The 18,191-nt window shown below is 38.3% G+C and overlaps 1 protein-coding gene across 2 annotated transcripts in view; it reads right to left on the bottom strand.

The window, feature by feature from the left end:
- The window catches only part of CANX (calnexin), a 28,545-nt gene extending 11,495 nt beyond the window's left edge, over positions 1-17,050 (bottom strand). For both annotated transcript variants that reach the window (XM_029286139.1, XM_015825938.1), the window contains exons 1-9: positions 16,944-17,050; positions 10,530-10,724; positions 9,837-9,910; positions 9,078-9,136; positions 8,210-8,351; positions 7,551-7,632; positions 6,917-7,109; positions 5,679-5,868; positions 2,202-2,315 (exon numbers count right to left, since the gene is read on the bottom strand). In XM_029286139.1, coding sequence (XP_029141972.1) covers positions 2,202-2,315; positions 5,679-5,868; positions 6,917-7,109; positions 7,551-7,632; positions 8,210-8,351; positions 9,078-9,136; positions 9,837-9,910; positions 10,530-10,721 — 1,046 coding nt within the window. In that variant the 5' untranslated portion in view covers positions 10,722-10,724; positions 16,944-17,050. The remainder of the gene's footprint in view (positions 1-2,201; positions 2,316-5,678; positions 5,869-6,916; positions 7,110-7,550; positions 7,633-8,209; positions 8,352-9,077; positions 9,137-9,836; positions 9,911-10,529; positions 10,725-16,943) is intronic.
- Positions 17,051-18,191: the final 1,141 nt, after the last annotated feature.

Genomic DNA, 18,191 nt, shown 5'->3' with positions numbered 1-18,191 from the left:
AGGAGTCTTCTCCAGCACCATAGTTCAAAGGCCTCAATTCTTTGGCGCTCAGCCTTTCTTATGGTCCAACTTTCACAGCCATACATTGCAACTGGGAAAACCATGGCCTTGACTATACATACTTTTGTTGGCAGGGTGATGTCTCTGCTTTTTAGTATGCTGTCTAGATTTGCCATAGCTTTCCTCCCCAGGAGCAAGCGTCTTTTAATTTCTTGGCTACAGTCCCCATCTGCGGTGATCTTGGAGCTCAGGAAAATAAAATTTGTCACTACCTCCATTTCTTCCCCATCTATTTGCCAGGAATTGAGAGGGCCAGATGCCATGATTTTGGTTTTCTTAATGTTGAGTTTCAAGCCAACTTTTGCACTCTCCTTCTTCACCCGCATCAAGAGGCTCTTTAGTTCCTCTTCAGTTTCTGCCATTAGAGTGGTATCATCTGCATATCTTAGGTTGTTGATATTTCCTGGCAATCTTAATTCCAACTTTTGATTCATCTAGTCCTGCCTTTCTCATGATATGCTCTGCATATAAGTTAAATAGGCAGGGCAACAGAATACAGCCTTGCCGGACTCCTTTCCCAATTTTGAACCAATAAGTGGTTCCGTATCCAGTTCTCACTGTTGCTTCTTGACCCGCATATAGGTTTCTCAAGAGACAAATAAGATGGTCTGGTACTCCCATCTCTTTAAGAACTTGCCACAATTTGTTGTGATCCACACAATCAAAGGCTTTAGCATAGTCAATGAAGCAGAAGTAGATGTTTTTCTGGAACTCCCTGGCTTTCTCCATGATACAGTGTATGTTGGCAATTTGATCTCTAGTTCCTCTGTCTCTTTGAAATCCTGCCTGTACTTCTGCCTATTACACCTAATTCACAAATGTTAACACGTGGTTATAGGATCAATTGGGATAAAGCTTGTTTACTTCCTAATATATCAGTACAGTTATATAAAGATATGGCTTTTGCAATTTCAACTAATTGTACTATATATCTCGGGCTTTATATACCCTATATATGCTCTAACACTTCTAAATATGTGGAAATAAATATATTGAAACTTAGAAAGGATTGACCTGGATGCCGATAGATGACTTAAAATTCCTTTAAGCTTGTAGGTAAAAATTAATGATATAAAAATATTGACTCTCATTTTTATGTATTTCTATGTTAATATCAATAAATACCAAATAAATATTTTCTTCAGATACATTATTTAGGAAATTTATTTGGAATAGTGGACCACCAAGGTTTTTCTTAGTTAAACTAATATTACCATATGAGGAAGGTGGTCTTAATTTATCTGATCTGAAAAATTATTACTGAAAATATACCTGGAGGGTCAAATTGCAAAGATATATTTCCTCTGCATTTATAGCAAGTGCTTGGGGGGGGGGGGGGGGGAGAAAAGTGTATTATTTCCAGGCATACAAAAAATCTTTGGGCCATACTTGGATGTAAACTGAATTTTGATGAGAGTTATAAATATCTAATTCTTTGGTAAAATTCTACTTTGAAAATTGGTGGTTAATCATTTTATTACCAGGTTTACTCAGAGGAGGGGATTATGTAAAATCCCATTCAAGTACTTAATAATGATTATTTTAAGGATTTCTCCTGACTTTAATGTAAATTTGATCTCCACAATTCACAAAGTGAAGGTATCTTTAGCTTAAACAAGTTCTAATAGATGAATATGAACCAGATGTTTGGTCTTCCTCAAAAGTACCCGAGTTGCTTTCTTATTTGATGGAATATAAAACAGAATTAAATTCTATAACACATTTCACTGACCCATATGTGGTCATGTGGTATCTGATCACATGTGTCATATATATATATATATAAAAGCATATTTATGGGAAAATCTTTAAATGTTCAAATTGTTAATGGGATGCTGAATTCTATACCACAACTTTGAAACTTGATTTCATTAATGCATGATTTCATTAATTTCAAGGACTTCCCCATGCCCCCACTTTATAGTCTTTTATCATTGTGAAATTATAAATACTACAATCTAAATGCTTAGATTATCATGGAAGAATATTTACTACAGAGCTAACATGAGAACAGGAAACCTGATTTTTTTCCCTTACATTATTATTAAAATGACTGCTTAAGAATTTTTTTTACAGTCGACGAGTACAGTAAGGACCATGGCCTAAAGCTAAATACATGGTGAGACCAGCATTCCACTTACCAATCCTCTGGTTTTTCTGCATCAGGATCAGCCACATATTCTGGCTCATCATCCAACCAACCTTCTGGCTTCATAGCATCTTCATCTGGAATTTTAGCAGGAGCATCCTCATCCCTGTAAAAAATTAAATAACAATCAAAATTATGTTATTTTGTTTACAATTTAATGTATTATTTATGTTCTTTAGGGTTTAAAACCAGAATAGTAGCCTTTTCAAATATTAATTAGTTGTCCTAACTAAATTAGTCCTCATTTACTGACCATTTTGTTCAGTAACAGTTTGAAGTTATAATGTGCCGAAAATTAATCTGACGGCCATTTTACAATCATTTACAACCTTCCATGTCCCTCAATCACGTGATCGTTATTAGTCAGTAGATGGTGCGATCACATTGCTTTTGATGTGTACAAGTCCGTAAGCAAGCACTCCAGCATTCCAAAGAGTGGGAAAATGGACTGGATGGCAAATAAAATCTGAAGATATGAAATTGACTAGTCTTATCTTTTTCCAGTCAGAAAATGGTTCTGGTCATGTGATTTCCTATATAGTGACACTTAACTTAGCTTAACAAGGGATTTGTCAGTCCCATTTAGTTTATAAGTGAGAACTACCTGTAGAATCTGGTAGCTTGTGCAACTACCTGAAAGTGACTAGACCTTAATCAGTTCCACAGGGAAGCCTTTTTTGCCTCCTAACAGGCAGCACAGAACACACTAGGCAAACAACCAATGCTAACACATTTCTCTCAGTGTATTCCCCATTGTATGCTTGTTTACTCACTTGCAATCTCTTTCTCACAAATTAATGTAAATAGAAAGTAGTCCTCACTTAGCAACAGCAACTGGAATCATTAACTTTAACCTCTGTGACTAAATGATGTAGTCGTAAAGCACAATATCACATTATGACTACATTGCTTAGTGAGAGCAATCCTGGCACTCCCTGTTGTCATTGTTAAGCCTCCTAATTTCAAACAAACCAGTTTCCAACAGGCCAAGCCAAGGGGGAGGCTGGCAGGAACTTGCAAGTCCCAGGTGACTTACAAAATAAGACAATAAGTGACTACTGTTAGGTAGGGGAGTATGCATGAGAATGTGCAGGTGGCTGTCAAAGTATGGCATGACATGGCAGAACCAGCTGGGGGAGTATGGACATGTGATTATGAAGGTGTGGTAAAGTGCAATGGCTGCTGCCAAATGTGCAGATGATTATCAAGGTCCAGTGCGAGCACAGTAGAGGTGGATGCTGTTGGATAGGAAAGGGTGTGTGAGGGACTGATACATCTCCCTTGCACAAAGCTAGGAGTGGGTGTTTCCAAGTATAGGAGTGGCTGAGGAACAGCAAGAGTGTGGTAGGGTTGGCTGTTGCCAGATGGAGAAGAGTGTGTGAGTGACGCAAAAAGGTTGGAGGTGGTTGCTGCAGGGTGGGGGAGGGTGTGCAAGTGGCTGTTGAGATATGGATGGAGCATAGGTAGCTACTGTCCATGGGGGAGGTTGTGCAGGTGATATATACAGTTGATGGATATCGTGGCTGCTACAGCCAGGCTCCTTGGAGGGAAAAAGCTATCAGAATATAAGCAAGTGACAGGAATGACCTGCCAGCTTCTTTATTGAGTTTGCTTGTGACAAGCCAGCAGGGAAAGTTGCATGATTGCTGGATGTAGGATGTTGCAATTGTTATTAAGTGCAAGCTGGTTGCCAAATGCCCAAATCATGATCATGCAGCTGCAGGGGTGCTGGGACAATCAGAATGTCCAGGACTGATGTTAAGTACCATAACTCTGAATGGTCACTGAATGGTTAACTGAGAAGCACTAGAATTCTATGTGCACATCCTTAGTGCCTCTTTCAAATGTCAACTATGTTTGCTACAGAGAAAAGCCAGAATAGTGTGCTGATATCCCAGTTGTATACCTTATCTCTGCCAAGAGCTGTACAGTTACTTTAGCTAGTGTTTGCAATTCAACAGTGATGAAAAAATAACTGCAACCAATCCTCACATTTACAACCTTCACAAGACTCTAAAGCAAAGGGAAAGCTGAAGTATGATCATTACGAACAGTTTCACCTAGCGACTGCTTTGTCTATTTATTGAATTGCTGGTTCTGTTAGTGGTCTCAAGGAGTACCTGTGCAAGTAATGATGTACAAGGACTTAAAGGTGCTTACGGGTGGGATGTACCTGAATAGATGTGTCTCAACTCCAGCAAGAATGAATGTCTGTGTTTTGGGGTTGTTTCTGGAGTCATTCCAGTGATAGCACTCAAACAGAGCTGGTGTGCAATCTGGGGGTCTTCCTGAACCCATGGCTACTGTTCAAGGAGTAGATTAAAACTGTGGCTAGGGGAGCCTTTGCACAGATATATCTCACTTGTGCTCAGGATCAGCAGACTATGCTTATAGTCATTCATGCCTTAGACACTATCTGGATTATTGCAATATTTATATAGGATTGCCTTTAAACGACTCAGAAGCTTCTACTGGTCCCAAATGCAGCAGCACAGGCAGTACAGGATGCACTGAGGTCTGGCAAAGCAGCAACTCTACTGTACAAGCTGCACTAGCTTCCAATAGATTTCCAGCTGCACTTCAAAGGGCTGGTTATCACTTCTAAATCCCTACATGGCATGGGACATTATTTCCAATTATTTCTGTGATCCCACCACATTGGGAAGAGTGGATGTTCCAGATTCCCTCAGTGAATCAATATCACCTTGCAGCAACAAGACGACATGCCTTCTTTGTTGCAGCTCCTCTGTGGAACAGGCTCTTCCTGGAGACTGAATGGTCCTTATTGACTTTCTTGAAAGCTGTAAAAACCTGGAGCCTCACATAGGTTGTTTTATGACTGAAAATAACTAACAGGTACCTTGGTTTTTGTATTCCGTATTTACAATGTTTGTTTAAATTTGTATTTATGTTGTTTCTCTCATTTTGTCTTCTGACCTGTCCACTGTTATTTGCTTCCAATTGTTAGCCATATAAATTTAAATAAATAAATGCAGAGTTACTGAACTGACAGATGGGACTCCCTAACTTCAGCACTCAGTGTTTTTACTCCCTTTACCTTCGCTACAACAAGAACTGCAAGACAACATATATAAGAATATTTCTGGGAAATTCTCAGCTTGCTCACTAATATCCTGAACCAATAGAAAACACAACAGTGCTGATGAACAAAATCCATGGTAGAATGTAAAATAACAACCGTAACATTCTCATCCTACAAAAGCTCCACTCTTTCCCAGATTGCAGGACAAATCTGGGCTCAATGAATCTCCCTAATGAAGCCATTAAGCAATTAGAACACAATGGGACTGCCTCCCATTCCATAATATAATTTATACAGAAGAAGAAGGATATTAGAGATGGGATTATGCTACAGAAAATAAACTCCAGGCTCGCCTTTTTTCATCCTTTTATAATCAAAATCAGCTAGAGGCCCACTTTTTTAAAAGGGTCTTCAACAAGTACTCACCAATCATCTGGTTTAACAGCATCTGGATCTGGAATCTTAGCTCTCTCATCCCAATCTTCTGGCTTCTGATCATTTGGGTCTTCTATCTCACGTGGAGGATTTATAGGAGGGGTCATATCAGATAGTAGATTCCCACTGTTTACAACAGTTTGATCAATCAACATTTCAAAGCTGTTGTCTGGATTCAAGACTATGATAAAAATCCAGAAATATAAAGATAAAATGAGCTCTGAACAACTGCCATTATCTTTTGGTCTACTATCTTATTTATACGGCATTGTGAAAGTATCTTTATAAAACACGGAATGCAGCATTAAAAAATACTTCACCCAAATTCAAGCAAGCAATAATATTTTGGGTTTCCTCAAAAATGTCATGGAAATCATATACAGATAGTCCTCAATTTACAACCATTCATTTAGTGACTATTAAGTTAAAACTCCACTGAAAGTGACTTCTGACCAGTTTTCACACTTATGACCACTGCAACATCCCATGGCCGCATGATCAAAATTTGGGCACTTGGCAACTGACATGTATTTGACAGCTGCATTGTCCCCGGGTCATGTGATCACTCTTTTACCTTTCCCATCCGGTTTCCGACAAGCAAAGTCAGTGGGGGAAGCCAGATTCGCTTAATGACCACATGATTCACTTAATAACTGCAGTGGTTTGCTTAACAAATGTGGCAAAAAAGTCATAAAATGGGGTAAAACTCACTTAACAACTGCCTTGCTTAGAAATGGAAATTTGGGGCTTAATTGTGATTGTAAGTTGAGAACTACCTGTAATTTATTAGAATCCCCAGTTCTCCATATCAAAAACCAGTTCTACCACATACAGTTCATTGTAAGAATCATGGGAATATAAAAAAGTTATTCTCTACAATATAGTCCATATGTCAGCCCCACTAGATAAACCAGAGAAAGAAATCAACTCTTCACGAAGGCAAAACTATTTTATTGAGATGGGCCATAACAACAGAACTGTGTAAGTCTGACTGTGCTATACTTCTTCTTATATGCCAGTGAGTCAGACAGGTCTCTGCCTGAGTTTCTCAGTTATTAAAAAATATCTCATTCCCTTTTTTTTCATAAGTAACATGTTTTTGCATACTTTCATCAAGGTCATCTTCCTTATCCACTATACCATAGTTGAAAATGCTCCCTCTCTTGCCTTCATTAATTACTATATTATAATTCCACCCACAAAAGTATCTGAATATGTGGCTGCTTTACCCAGTGTATAAAGATGTGTCTTCTTATCAGTAAAAAAATTCTTTAACTCTGCCTCCGGACGCTTGGCATGTTTCTCCTCATATTTGCCAGTCTTTGGATTCTTGTGGCGGAAAATGAAATGTAACTTGTAATCCTCACCACACTTGTCAGGACCAAACATAATTGTGTATGGAGTCTTGTCGTGGAACTGGTCCTATGAAAGATATAGATAGGAAAACCTTCAAAATATAAATTCACTTTAAACAAAGCTTTCATTTTACACTTTACTGCACACCAAATTATATTTAAGTTTGAGTCTATCAACCACCTCTCAGCTAACAGATTTAAATCAATACAAGGGGGGGCGACCGTTTGTTAGGATTCCTTTTTAATGCAAAATAAGCCACAAATGCCCAAATCAAAAGAATGATATTCAATTCAAACTAATGAACAATAGTTTTCATTCCTTAACAGTTTTCACAAAAATTGCATACATAACCTGAGTGTCATTGAAATAATGAGATTTATAATAAACAGTACTTAAGTGTTCAGTAGACTGACATGCAATCATCTTGTTAAATAAGATGATTTTCAAGAGTGTAATCCAAACAAATAAACATTAAGATCTCAAACTTAGAAGATTAACAATACTCACCAAATTTAAATCATTAGATTTAGTAAGCAGTTTCACATATGCACCACCACACTCAATTCCATTTTGGAAGTTGACTTCATACCTAAGTTTGCAACGTAAGAGGTCACACACTGTCATTTTTTTAAAAAATCTATTGAAAATGATTTCACACAGCACTACATTAACATTTGACCATCAAAGCTTACATTTTTGTTTGCGTTCTTCCCTCCTCTCAATTCTTTCCTAGGTTTCTCTCCAAAAAATTACATTTACTTACACACATAAACACACATACCTCCAATTTCCAATTCTATCATATAAAATTGTTATATACCAACAATGAGAAACTAAATTTTTTAAATATTTTTTTAATCCTGCCTGTGTTTTTTATAAATAATCAAGATGGCGAGCATATCTAACACTATTCCTCTCCTATTTTCCCCACAACAATAGCTCTGTGAGGTGAGTTGGGTTGAGAGTGATTGGCCCAAAGTCACCCAGTTAGTTTTCATGTCTAAGGTGAGACTAGAACTCACAGTCTCTTGGTTTCTAGCCTGGTGCCTTAACCACTAGTAACTAGACCAAAGTGGCTCTAAATTACATTCTGAGCCTTTGTCTATTGTTTATGCATTGGGTACAGTATTGCTGGTTCAGTGAAAAAGACAGCAAAACATACTTACTGTACAATGAGAGGCCTGGTGTCAAAGATAAAAGGCTTATTAAGTTTGGCAGAAATTGCATGATGTTTGGCCCGTGAAACCAACACAAGTCCTTTATCCCCAGGAAGTTTAGTATCCTTCATTTCCTGTACTTCCCATTTGCCTATAGAAACAAGACAGAAACAACACAACCTTGCTCTTTTGTTTCCATAGCAAATATGATGCAAATATGTCAAACACAACATTTTTCAAACTCTTCACAATTATCACATTGTGCTTGCACTACATGCTCCTCCCTCTTTTCCTTCAGAAGACCTTAGCAGCAATACCTTTCGCAGGCAGCTTTTTCTTTGATAAAATTAAAAAAATATGGTTTTTATGTTATTAGAAGCTACTGAATATCAATACATTTATGTAAGAACTAGGCATAATTATCTGTTCTTAAAAACTACTTTTTGCAAAGTCACAATGATTTTGTTGGAATTATTAATCTGGATACTTGTGAAAAATTATGCTTGTATTCTACTTTCATGAAAAAAAAATTTCTGCAACTGCAATGACCATCACTTTTAGTATATTTTTATATAAAAAGTAGGACAAGAATAGTCTTATTAGGGGGGAAAAACATACCTCAAAAAAAGTACATAAACAAATACTTTGGGAATTGGCCGAACAGATTTTCTAATAAACATCTAGATTAAGTTTAAATGCTCTAACAGAACTCTGATTTAGCTTACACTAAGGAAATAAATTTGTATCTGGGCTACACAGATTGCAAATTGGGTCTTATATAACTGAATAATCCTCTCTAGTAAAATATTCTTTCTGTATAGAAAAAAAACATATTGCAATAAAACTTCCTATATGAAGAGTAACATATCATACAAACCATCATATTTGGCAATCTCATCATCCGTATCGTCCTTCTTGGCTTTAGAAAGGACCCACCTAAAAAGAGCAGGGAGAGTATTTTTCAATTTTATATAGCTACCCATATCTTGCAACTTTGACTTTGGATGGCATACAATAAAACAATTAAAAACAAATCTAAAAAATAATTCAACTTAAATAAGACTGTGGGAGAATGGATCAACATATTAAAACATAATACAATCACCTTGCAGGCTCCTTATTTTTCAAGCATGCTAGGAAAAAAAGGTTTTGTGAGATTTCCAGAAGGCAGAAAAGGTTATACTCTGGTCCCAGGCCATTGCAATTGATACATATCAAAACATAGTAAATGTGTACTGCCAAACTTCAACTCAAGTTACTTAAGGGACTATAACCTCCTATAATTAAAAAGTAATTTACCAGATTATTTATGCACATAATATGACAACACTTGGTAGGGATGAATAAGAGCCATTTTCATTTTAGTAACTGTGGATTGGAATGTTCTCTTTGGAAAGTCACTCTTAACTAAGATATGAACAAGTCACTTCTTCATAAATGTTTCAATGTATTTTTCTTCTTTCTATATGGTCCATTCTTTCCAACAGTTATCAGATGTATTCTATATCAGGTATTTTACTTATACCAATTTCATTCTTTTGATTTATGAATTGATTGATTCATATGTTTAAAAACATATTTTAATTCAAGCTTTCCTGATATATACCCACTAATATTTTTTTAGATGAATGCTTACCCTTCTAAAGTTCCTTTATCAAAGTTTTCGGCAAAATAAACTTCTCCTGTTGGTACTGGAGCTGTATAGGTAACCTGAAGACAGAAGTTCAATATTAGATGATATTCTGAATAATTAAAATTTTTTACTATATTTACAATCAGGTGCAATTTAAAAAGTTCTAGTTATCTGTCAAAATTCCTAATCATTCAACTTCCAAGATCAGAATTACCAAAATAGCTGTGTAGTAAAATATAATCTGGAATTTACACATCAGACAAAGTTATGTTTGAGGAGGGTTTTTTAAAAGATTCAAAGCAAAAACCAAGCGTGTGTGTGTACACACACACACACACACACCACACATCAATCTTTAAATGTATGATTCAGGAGATTGCTCCTATCTTTTAGATGATAATGAAACACTGATGTTCCTTTGGTTTGAAAATAAACATTAGAGACCTTTTAAAGAATAGATGATATAATGCAATTTCACATGAAAACTTGTACAACATCCTGTAAGAGCACCCAATATTGTGTGATTTGATTGCATGGGAAACCCTCAAATTGTACATGCTGTTACCTAATCCTTCATGAGATCTCATACAAAAATACTAAAAACTGCAAGCTTAATTCCAACTTTATAAGACAAAGCTGGGTTTTCTTTTTGTAGTTTTTGCTGAACTTTTTAACTGGAAAAATATTTAACCAAACCTTAGGTAATGGAGGAGCACTGGTTTCATGCTTTAATTCTTCTACTTCTTCAGCACCATTATCCAAGTCATCTTCTATATCTATTACATCTTCATCATCATGATCATGATCATGATCATCACTGTCATGTGCCAGGAGACTGGATGTTCCAACTACTAGCAATAATGCAAATAGCAAGCACTTTCGCTTCATGGTCTATGACAAAGAGAGAAGAATGTGAAATTTACCAATGAAATGCAGTATAACTGCCAAGACTATGACCTTGTGCTTGGCTTATTTAACCCTAAACCCAACCATTAAAAATATTAGACGTGCACCATGGCTGAATACAGTAAATTGCTTTAATGTTGATTATTGTAACAAAGAATTCACATTCCAAATTAGGTCTGATGCTGATATTTCACTTTGTATTGTCCATGATACACATTTTTGCTAGACAAAAGGATTGATACTATTTGAATATAAGAAAAATAAGAAATTTTAAAATAAACCTTAATACATTTATTAAAGAGAGACTTTTGGACCTCAAATAAAGAGATCTGATTGTTTTTACACGTTACAGTTTTACAGAACATATTAAATGCTGAGGATACAGCAGAGAACATGGGCTTTCATTCTCTCATGGATGTTTTTCTAAGATACTAGGTTAATGATTATTGGAAAGAGATATTTTATAGTACTCAATCTTTTCAGAAAATTCTACCTTCTTATCCTAAATTTAAGGAAAGTAATATAATTTAGGGGGGAAAACTAGATATGAAGGACTGAAAATATACAGCCAGATATTATACACTACTCAACAGTCTACTAAACTTTAAATCATAGTATAATTTATCTACAAACATTACTGATTTCAGGAAAGTTACCAATTATATGCATACAAAGAGAAGTTCTTGCAATATATCCAGCAATGTCACATTTTTTGTTAAAAATTTAAATTTTATGTAATTGTAAACTCTGATTATTTGCCCAATTTTTTTTACATATACTATACCATCCCATTCACATACAGATAATCCTTAACGTATGAAAATTTGTTCAGTGAGTGTTCAAGTGATGATGGCACTGAATGAGTGAAACTTATGACCACTTCTCAAAGTTCCAGCCATGGTCATGTGATTTAGGTACTTGACAAATAAATCACACAACAGTAGCAGTAACCCAAGGTCACATTATTGCCATTTGTGAAATTCCCTGCTGACTTATCACAAACAAATTCAATGGGGATGCCAGACGGGAAGGTTACAAGTCACTCCTGAAATAGCCCTGTAAGACATCCCAGGGATCTTGTACTCCATAGCAAATTCTGCTCACAGTCTGTAGTGTGCCTCCACTTGTAGCAACCTCTGCCCATGGCCCTCCTGCACTCCACAGCACCCACTAGCACTCACCCATGGTAAAAGCCTACAGCATCCACACACCCCCTGCACTCCTTGCCTGGGACTCCAGCCTCTTTCCGCTTAATGACACATGCAGTCTTGGGACTGCCATGGCTAAGCAATGCAAACACGTGATGTTATGTTTTATGACTGCATCATTTAGCGAAGGATTGCTGTTCCAACTGTCCTTGTAACCTGAGAACTAGCTGTACACTGCAATACTAGAAATTTATACTAGTTTTAAGGGGTGAAAATGAGGATTTTTTAAAAAAAATAAAGGATTATACTGTTGTATTAGCATATTCAAATAATTTAAAAAAAATCCACTTTTAAGATCACATTTGTTGTTGAAATCCAGAAGGTAAACAATAAAAGTCAAATAAAAGTCAAATAAGACTTGATGAGGGTCCCTTGGCATATGTACAGCTACCATTTTCCCCTGAAAGTAAGACCTACCCGAAAAATAAGCCCTAGCTTGATTTTTGGGGGTGGACCTAATATAAACCCTACCCCCCCCCCAAATAAGCCCTAGTTTTGGGGCGAGGCACACACTTAAAAATCAAGCTAGGGTGGGAGTAAGGGTGTGGATCTGCCCCACACGCCCTGCACCCACTTACCTTGCAGCCAGGCCTCTTCTCATTGGCCCACTTCTTCTGAGGCATCTTCTGCAGCCAGGCCTGCATTTCTCAGTCACAGGCCTTTCCAGAAGGCCTCTGCAGCCAACAACCGAGCTATGCATTCAATCCATAGCTCGGTTTTGCAAGACCTATGCAGCCGAGTTGAATTCATAGCTCACTTCTCGGCTGCATAGGTCTTGCAGAACTGAGCTATGGATTGAATGCATAGCTCGGTACTCGGCTGCATAGGCCTTCCAGAAAGGCTTATGACTGAGAAATGCAGCTGCAGAATGAAGCTGCTCCTTCGGCCCCAGAAGAAGTGGACCTGCTAGGTGGGGCTATTGGTGCCGGAGGTAAGACATCTCTCCAAAATAAGAACTGGTGCCTCTTTTGGAGGGGAAAAAAAATAAGACCAGGTCTTATTTTCTGGGAAACATGGTATAATGCACTGCTAAAGGATACATTAATTTGTGTGGAGGTTTGAACATACTGCCTATGTGCAATTCTTTAAAACAGCCCATCTTTCTCCTGTGACATCAAATCTCAATTTAAGCAGGTGCAGAGAAATACTACATTCATGTCCACCATATCTTCAAAAGCAGTTTTCTGTCTTCCAACCTGAAGTGTTGCACAATCCTATTATTTAGTTACTAGTACATTCAAATTCTACTACCCAAACAAGTGAGCAAGTTATCAAATATCACCTAATGGGGCCCACAGAAGCTTTCAAAAAACTGCTTTGCAGGCCCTGTTAGCATAAAAAAGTATTTTTTTCTTAAAAGCATTAAAGTATCTGAATTATTTGGAAAAGTCATGCAACTCCTCTGAAGATTGCCTTTATCTGTGCAGACACAGGCAACACTTTTCTGCCTATGTCTGCACAGGCAGAAATGAGTGTAATGGCTTGCCTCCAAAAGTTGTGGGTGCTCCAACATTGGAAATTTTCAAGAAGAGGTTGGACAACCATTTGTCTGAAATGATGTAGGGTTTCCTTCCTGAGCAGGGGGATGGATAGAAGACCACCAAGGTCCCTTTCAACTCTGTCATTCTGTTTTCTGGGGCTGTCAAGGAAGCAAGCAGTACCTACCCATAAGAACTTTTGATATGATCAAGAGCTGTTCTTCCAAATAACAGATCGATGTAACACAAAATTCCTTTCACTTACTATATTTTGTTACTTTTTAACCCTTCCTTTGTATTAAAAATCATATTTAGTGGCTGTTTACTAAACACAAGTACCAGAAACTCTGTTTTGAAACATTTTGCCAACAGGGTACAATAAAGTACGAACTCCACCTATTAAAAACCTACATAAATATGGTATTTTTACCTAGTCTACGAGCCAAACACCTGCTAGAACACACATTTGTCTGTATTCAGAATACTCGTAGAACAAGGCAAATATCTGTATTTCCAGAAGAATATTTCATAGAATGGATATCACTACTGAAATATGGAAAAAATCTGTTCTTCAGTTATTTTTTACTCATATGCAGTACAGAACCATATACTCTTTAGAACACCAAAAATGTACCGCTTGTTTCTGTATTTTCTTTGACCTTTAGAGTCTATACCTCTAATCTGGAGGAGCAGATACCAATGGAAATACTTCAATGAAAGTCAGTATAATCAGAATAGTAGCCTTATCTTCTACAAAAGAAAAAGGAGCAAGAGAAGCTGAGAAAAGACAGATAAAGAACAGAATCAGACTGAGTGTTTTTTAAATTTTTGACAGACATATCTACACATCACAATAGTGTATGTTTTTTGTTAAAATCATTTATTCATGTAACAAAATTAAAGATTATGTTAAATCTTGATGAAATATGAAAAGCAATGGAAATACAAGCAGTCTGTCTCCATCATATTATATAATTTTGTCATTATTCTGTATTAAAGATTTAGATAATCTATGTTTTTCCTGTCAACACATTGTTGTAATATCGGTCTGGAAGCAACACTGCAATCTAAGCACATTTATTTTAGTATTATAACAAAATTATTTTTCAACATGAACAGTAATGCCGGTATGCTACTCTGTAATTTTAGAACACAATACCCAGTACAGGTAGTCCTCAACTTACAACAATTCATTTAGTGACTTGTTCAAAGTTACAACGGCACTGAAAAAAGTGACTTATGACCGACCTACGATTATTGAAACATCCTCAGGGTCATGTGATCAAAATCCAGACACTTGGCAACTGACTCATATTTATGATGGTTGCAGTGTCCCGGGGTCATGTGATCACCTTTTGTGACCTTCTGACAAAGTTAATGGGAAAACCAGATTCACTTAACTGTGTTAGTAAACTGCAGTGATTCACTTAATAACTGGGGCAGGAAATGTCGTAAAATGGAGCAAAACTCACTTAAACGTTTGGTTAACAATAGAAATTTGAGGCTCAATTGAGACTGTAAGTCAAGGACTACCTGTACAGCAACTACAAAATCTTTTGCCAAATTAAAAAGCTGCTAATCATGTTTAAGACAACACTTAGATATTTCGTATATACTGAAGTGTCATTTCCAATTCAATGTTATGCCATTAAGAACTAGATTACTGTTTTGAAAACATTATTACTCTAGTTAAGAATGGTACGAAATTGCTTACTCCACTATGAACAATAGACTTCTTCTGCAGTCTGTTTCATGGTCATTTGAGAATTTTCCCTTAATATTGTTCCAATTAATATGCTTGTATTTTTATTACTGTAAGGTTTTACAGCACTCTTTTATCCTTGATGTAAAAAGACACAAATGCCTGACTTGCAGATTTTAAGTAAACTGCTTTCAAATACCATTTTAAAGTTCAAGGTTTGTTAGCTCATTACCCCACCTATACTGTATCCTGCACTTTACAAGTTAACCTTCGACCTGCATAATCATTTTACTCAAAAATAAAAATTAGAGATTTCTTCATACTCAACCTGTGACTACATTAGCTCATTTTTTTTAATTAGACCATACCTCCACGTCCAACTCTGTTTAGCTTTTTTAAAATGTTAAAACCAATTCAAACTGAGCAGCTGCCCTTATTCCTTCTATCTTATTATCACATTGGGTTTTTCAGTTCGCATAGGATGGACTTGATCTAGATCAGTTTTTCTCAGCCTGGTGCCCTCTCTAGGTTCTCGGGAACCCAAATCCAAAATTTAATTTACCCATACTGTCTGAAAAGCACGTATTACGTATTAAGTGCTAACTGGCACAGGCCAATTCATATCAAATAGTAATAAATTTATGTATTTCTTTTCTCAGAGCTGCCCATGCGGAGAACCCATTTTTGATGCCGATATTGGTCTCAGCATTAAAATGCCACGTTATACGATTTTCACAACATCCACAATAAAAGATCCATGGAAATACAGCGACCTGCTGTGCCAATATCCGTTTTCCGCTTCCTTCACTCAAATGCTGCCCCCTCCACACTGCGCACGCCTTACCGAAGAGGCCTGTGCCAAATCCCTTTTTCACCTCATGATAGACTTGCAGTGTTTCTCAACCTTGACAATTTTAAGGCATGTGGACTTCAACTCCCAGAATTCCACAGCCAGCATTGCTGGCTGTGGAATTCTGGGAGTTGAAGTCCACATGCCTTAAAATTGTCAAGGTTGAGAAACACTGTGATAGAGCAAACTTCCGTATGAAGTCACGCATATTTTCAGACTCCAACGGCTTTGCAGGGCGGCTTTTTTTTTTTTTTTTTAACATGAGGGAAGGTTACCTCCTTTACGGCTACCTGTGTCCGGATCTGCCCCTACTTGAGGGTTCCCTCTCTGCACAAACCACTTTATAAGGGTCCTTCACGCTGCAGCGACAACCTTCTCGCCCTTCACTGTGGCAATTTCATATAACCACGAGTTCTGGCAAGCGACCACACACCCGCGACGCAAATGCTAAGTCATGACATTGCCTGTGGTCCTCGCCGGCAGTCACCCTGGCCCACAGGCCCGAGCCCTAAGGACCCGCCTTGGACACCCCTTATATGCCTTCGCTGCCTCCCTCCACGAGGCCTGCGCGCCGCACCCACAACCCTCCGTTCCTTCTGGATTGAGAAGGGAGGGGGGAAGAGGAGCGACAGGAGATGAAGCCTCCTCACCCAATTCCTCCACTTAGGCCTCACGGGGCAAAGCGCGGGCAATTAATTGCCTGCCGCCTTAGGCCCTCTCAACCCCACCCCCCGTCTCAGACTCCTAAGTCTCGGAATCCCCTCTAGGAGTTCTCGACTCGCCGCCTCCGGGGCTCTTTTTCACCCGTCGCCCTTCCTCAGCCACGATGCCCGCCTTGGTTGCTGCCAGTCCCAGCCCTCCTCCCCCCCCCCCGCACACGACAGAGAAGCAGCAGGAGGCCAACGCTCTGCGGGGGGGGGCCGTTCCCCTCCGGCTCCTGGCAGAGACGGGCGAGCCCCGACTCACCTTATCCGCGCTCCCACCGGGGAAAGAACTCCAGGCGGCCCCAAGTGCCTTTGATCACGTGGTCGCTTCCAGAGCGCTGCCGCCGCTACCCACTCTCCTCTTCTCTCCCTAACACAAGCCCCGCCTCTCTAACGCTGAGACTTCTCACCCCATTGATTCAGAGGTGCAACCGGGCCCCGCCCATCGGGTCGCTTTTGGATGCCATTGGTCGGTCCGCGCTGTCACTTAACTTTGGTCTCTCCCGAAGCCACGTTCCCCACGACGCTACCTTCGTGGAGCGCTTCCATTGGAGGGTTACGAGAGAGGAAGTGGCCACGGATTGGCCGCAAGTCAGAGAAGGGGATGTTTGAATGAAGAGTTCCGATTCATTCTTAAAGTGACATGAAACACCTGAGACGGTTGGGTGATCGACACGCGAGCGGAGTCCTTTATTATTTCATCATGTATTGTATAACTTTGCCCCCGGCAGTTAGACATTACTTAGACAGACTCAGATTAAATATTTTTGACACAGTATGACAAAAACATGAAAAAACATGATTAGCAGCCAAATGGATGGACTCCGTTACAGCGATGCAGGGTACGTTGTTGGAAAATCTGAAGGAACAGGTTGAGAATATCATCCAGGAGAAAATATGTGGTTACTACAAGAATAGTACCAAAATCATCATCATCATCACGGTTAGACATATGCTTAGAAAACGATTTTAAAATGAAGAAGTTTTAAATTTACTTTTAGAAAACATGGAACTCTTCGCAGAAAGGGCAGAATAGACTTGTTATGTAGTTTTTACATTTTATTTAGTTATGAGATGTAAGCCCAGAGCCCATGGCTGAGTGCTTACATAATACAAAAATAAAAATATAGTAAAAACACAAAAATATTACTATATTATCATCAAAAAGTCTGGAAAAGATAATCACTTTTTTAAAAAAATGGCAAGAAGCTCATCTCCCACTCTAACCCAGGGCCTGGAAATAAGACTGGAGTATACCCAACTCTCCCAATTCATGCTGGCTGAGTAGAAACAATGGGTGATAGCTAGCCCCTTAGATAGCCAGGATCTATGGCACAAAGAGCTTTATATGTAATAATCAGCAGCTTGAATTGCATATAGAAACCTGCTGGCAACAGCACAGCTCACAGAGCAGAGGTGTGGCTAGCCTATAATTGGTTCAGGTGCAGCTTTTGAGTGGTTTTCAAGGGTAGTCCCATGTAGAATATACTGAAGGTAACCAAAGCATAGG

Source organism: Protobothrops mucrosquamatus, unplaced genomic scaffold (genome assembly GCF_001527695.2).
Source record: "Protobothrops mucrosquamatus isolate PMUCROS unplaced genomic scaffold, P.Mucros_1.0 scaffold_203, whole genome shotgun sequence".
Classification (NCBI taxonomy): domain Eukaryota; kingdom Metazoa; phylum Chordata; class Lepidosauria; order Squamata; family Viperidae; genus Protobothrops; species Protobothrops mucrosquamatus.
The sequence above is the reverse complement of the archived record's forward strand: the minus strand, read 5'-3'. Positions and strand labels throughout refer to the sequence as shown.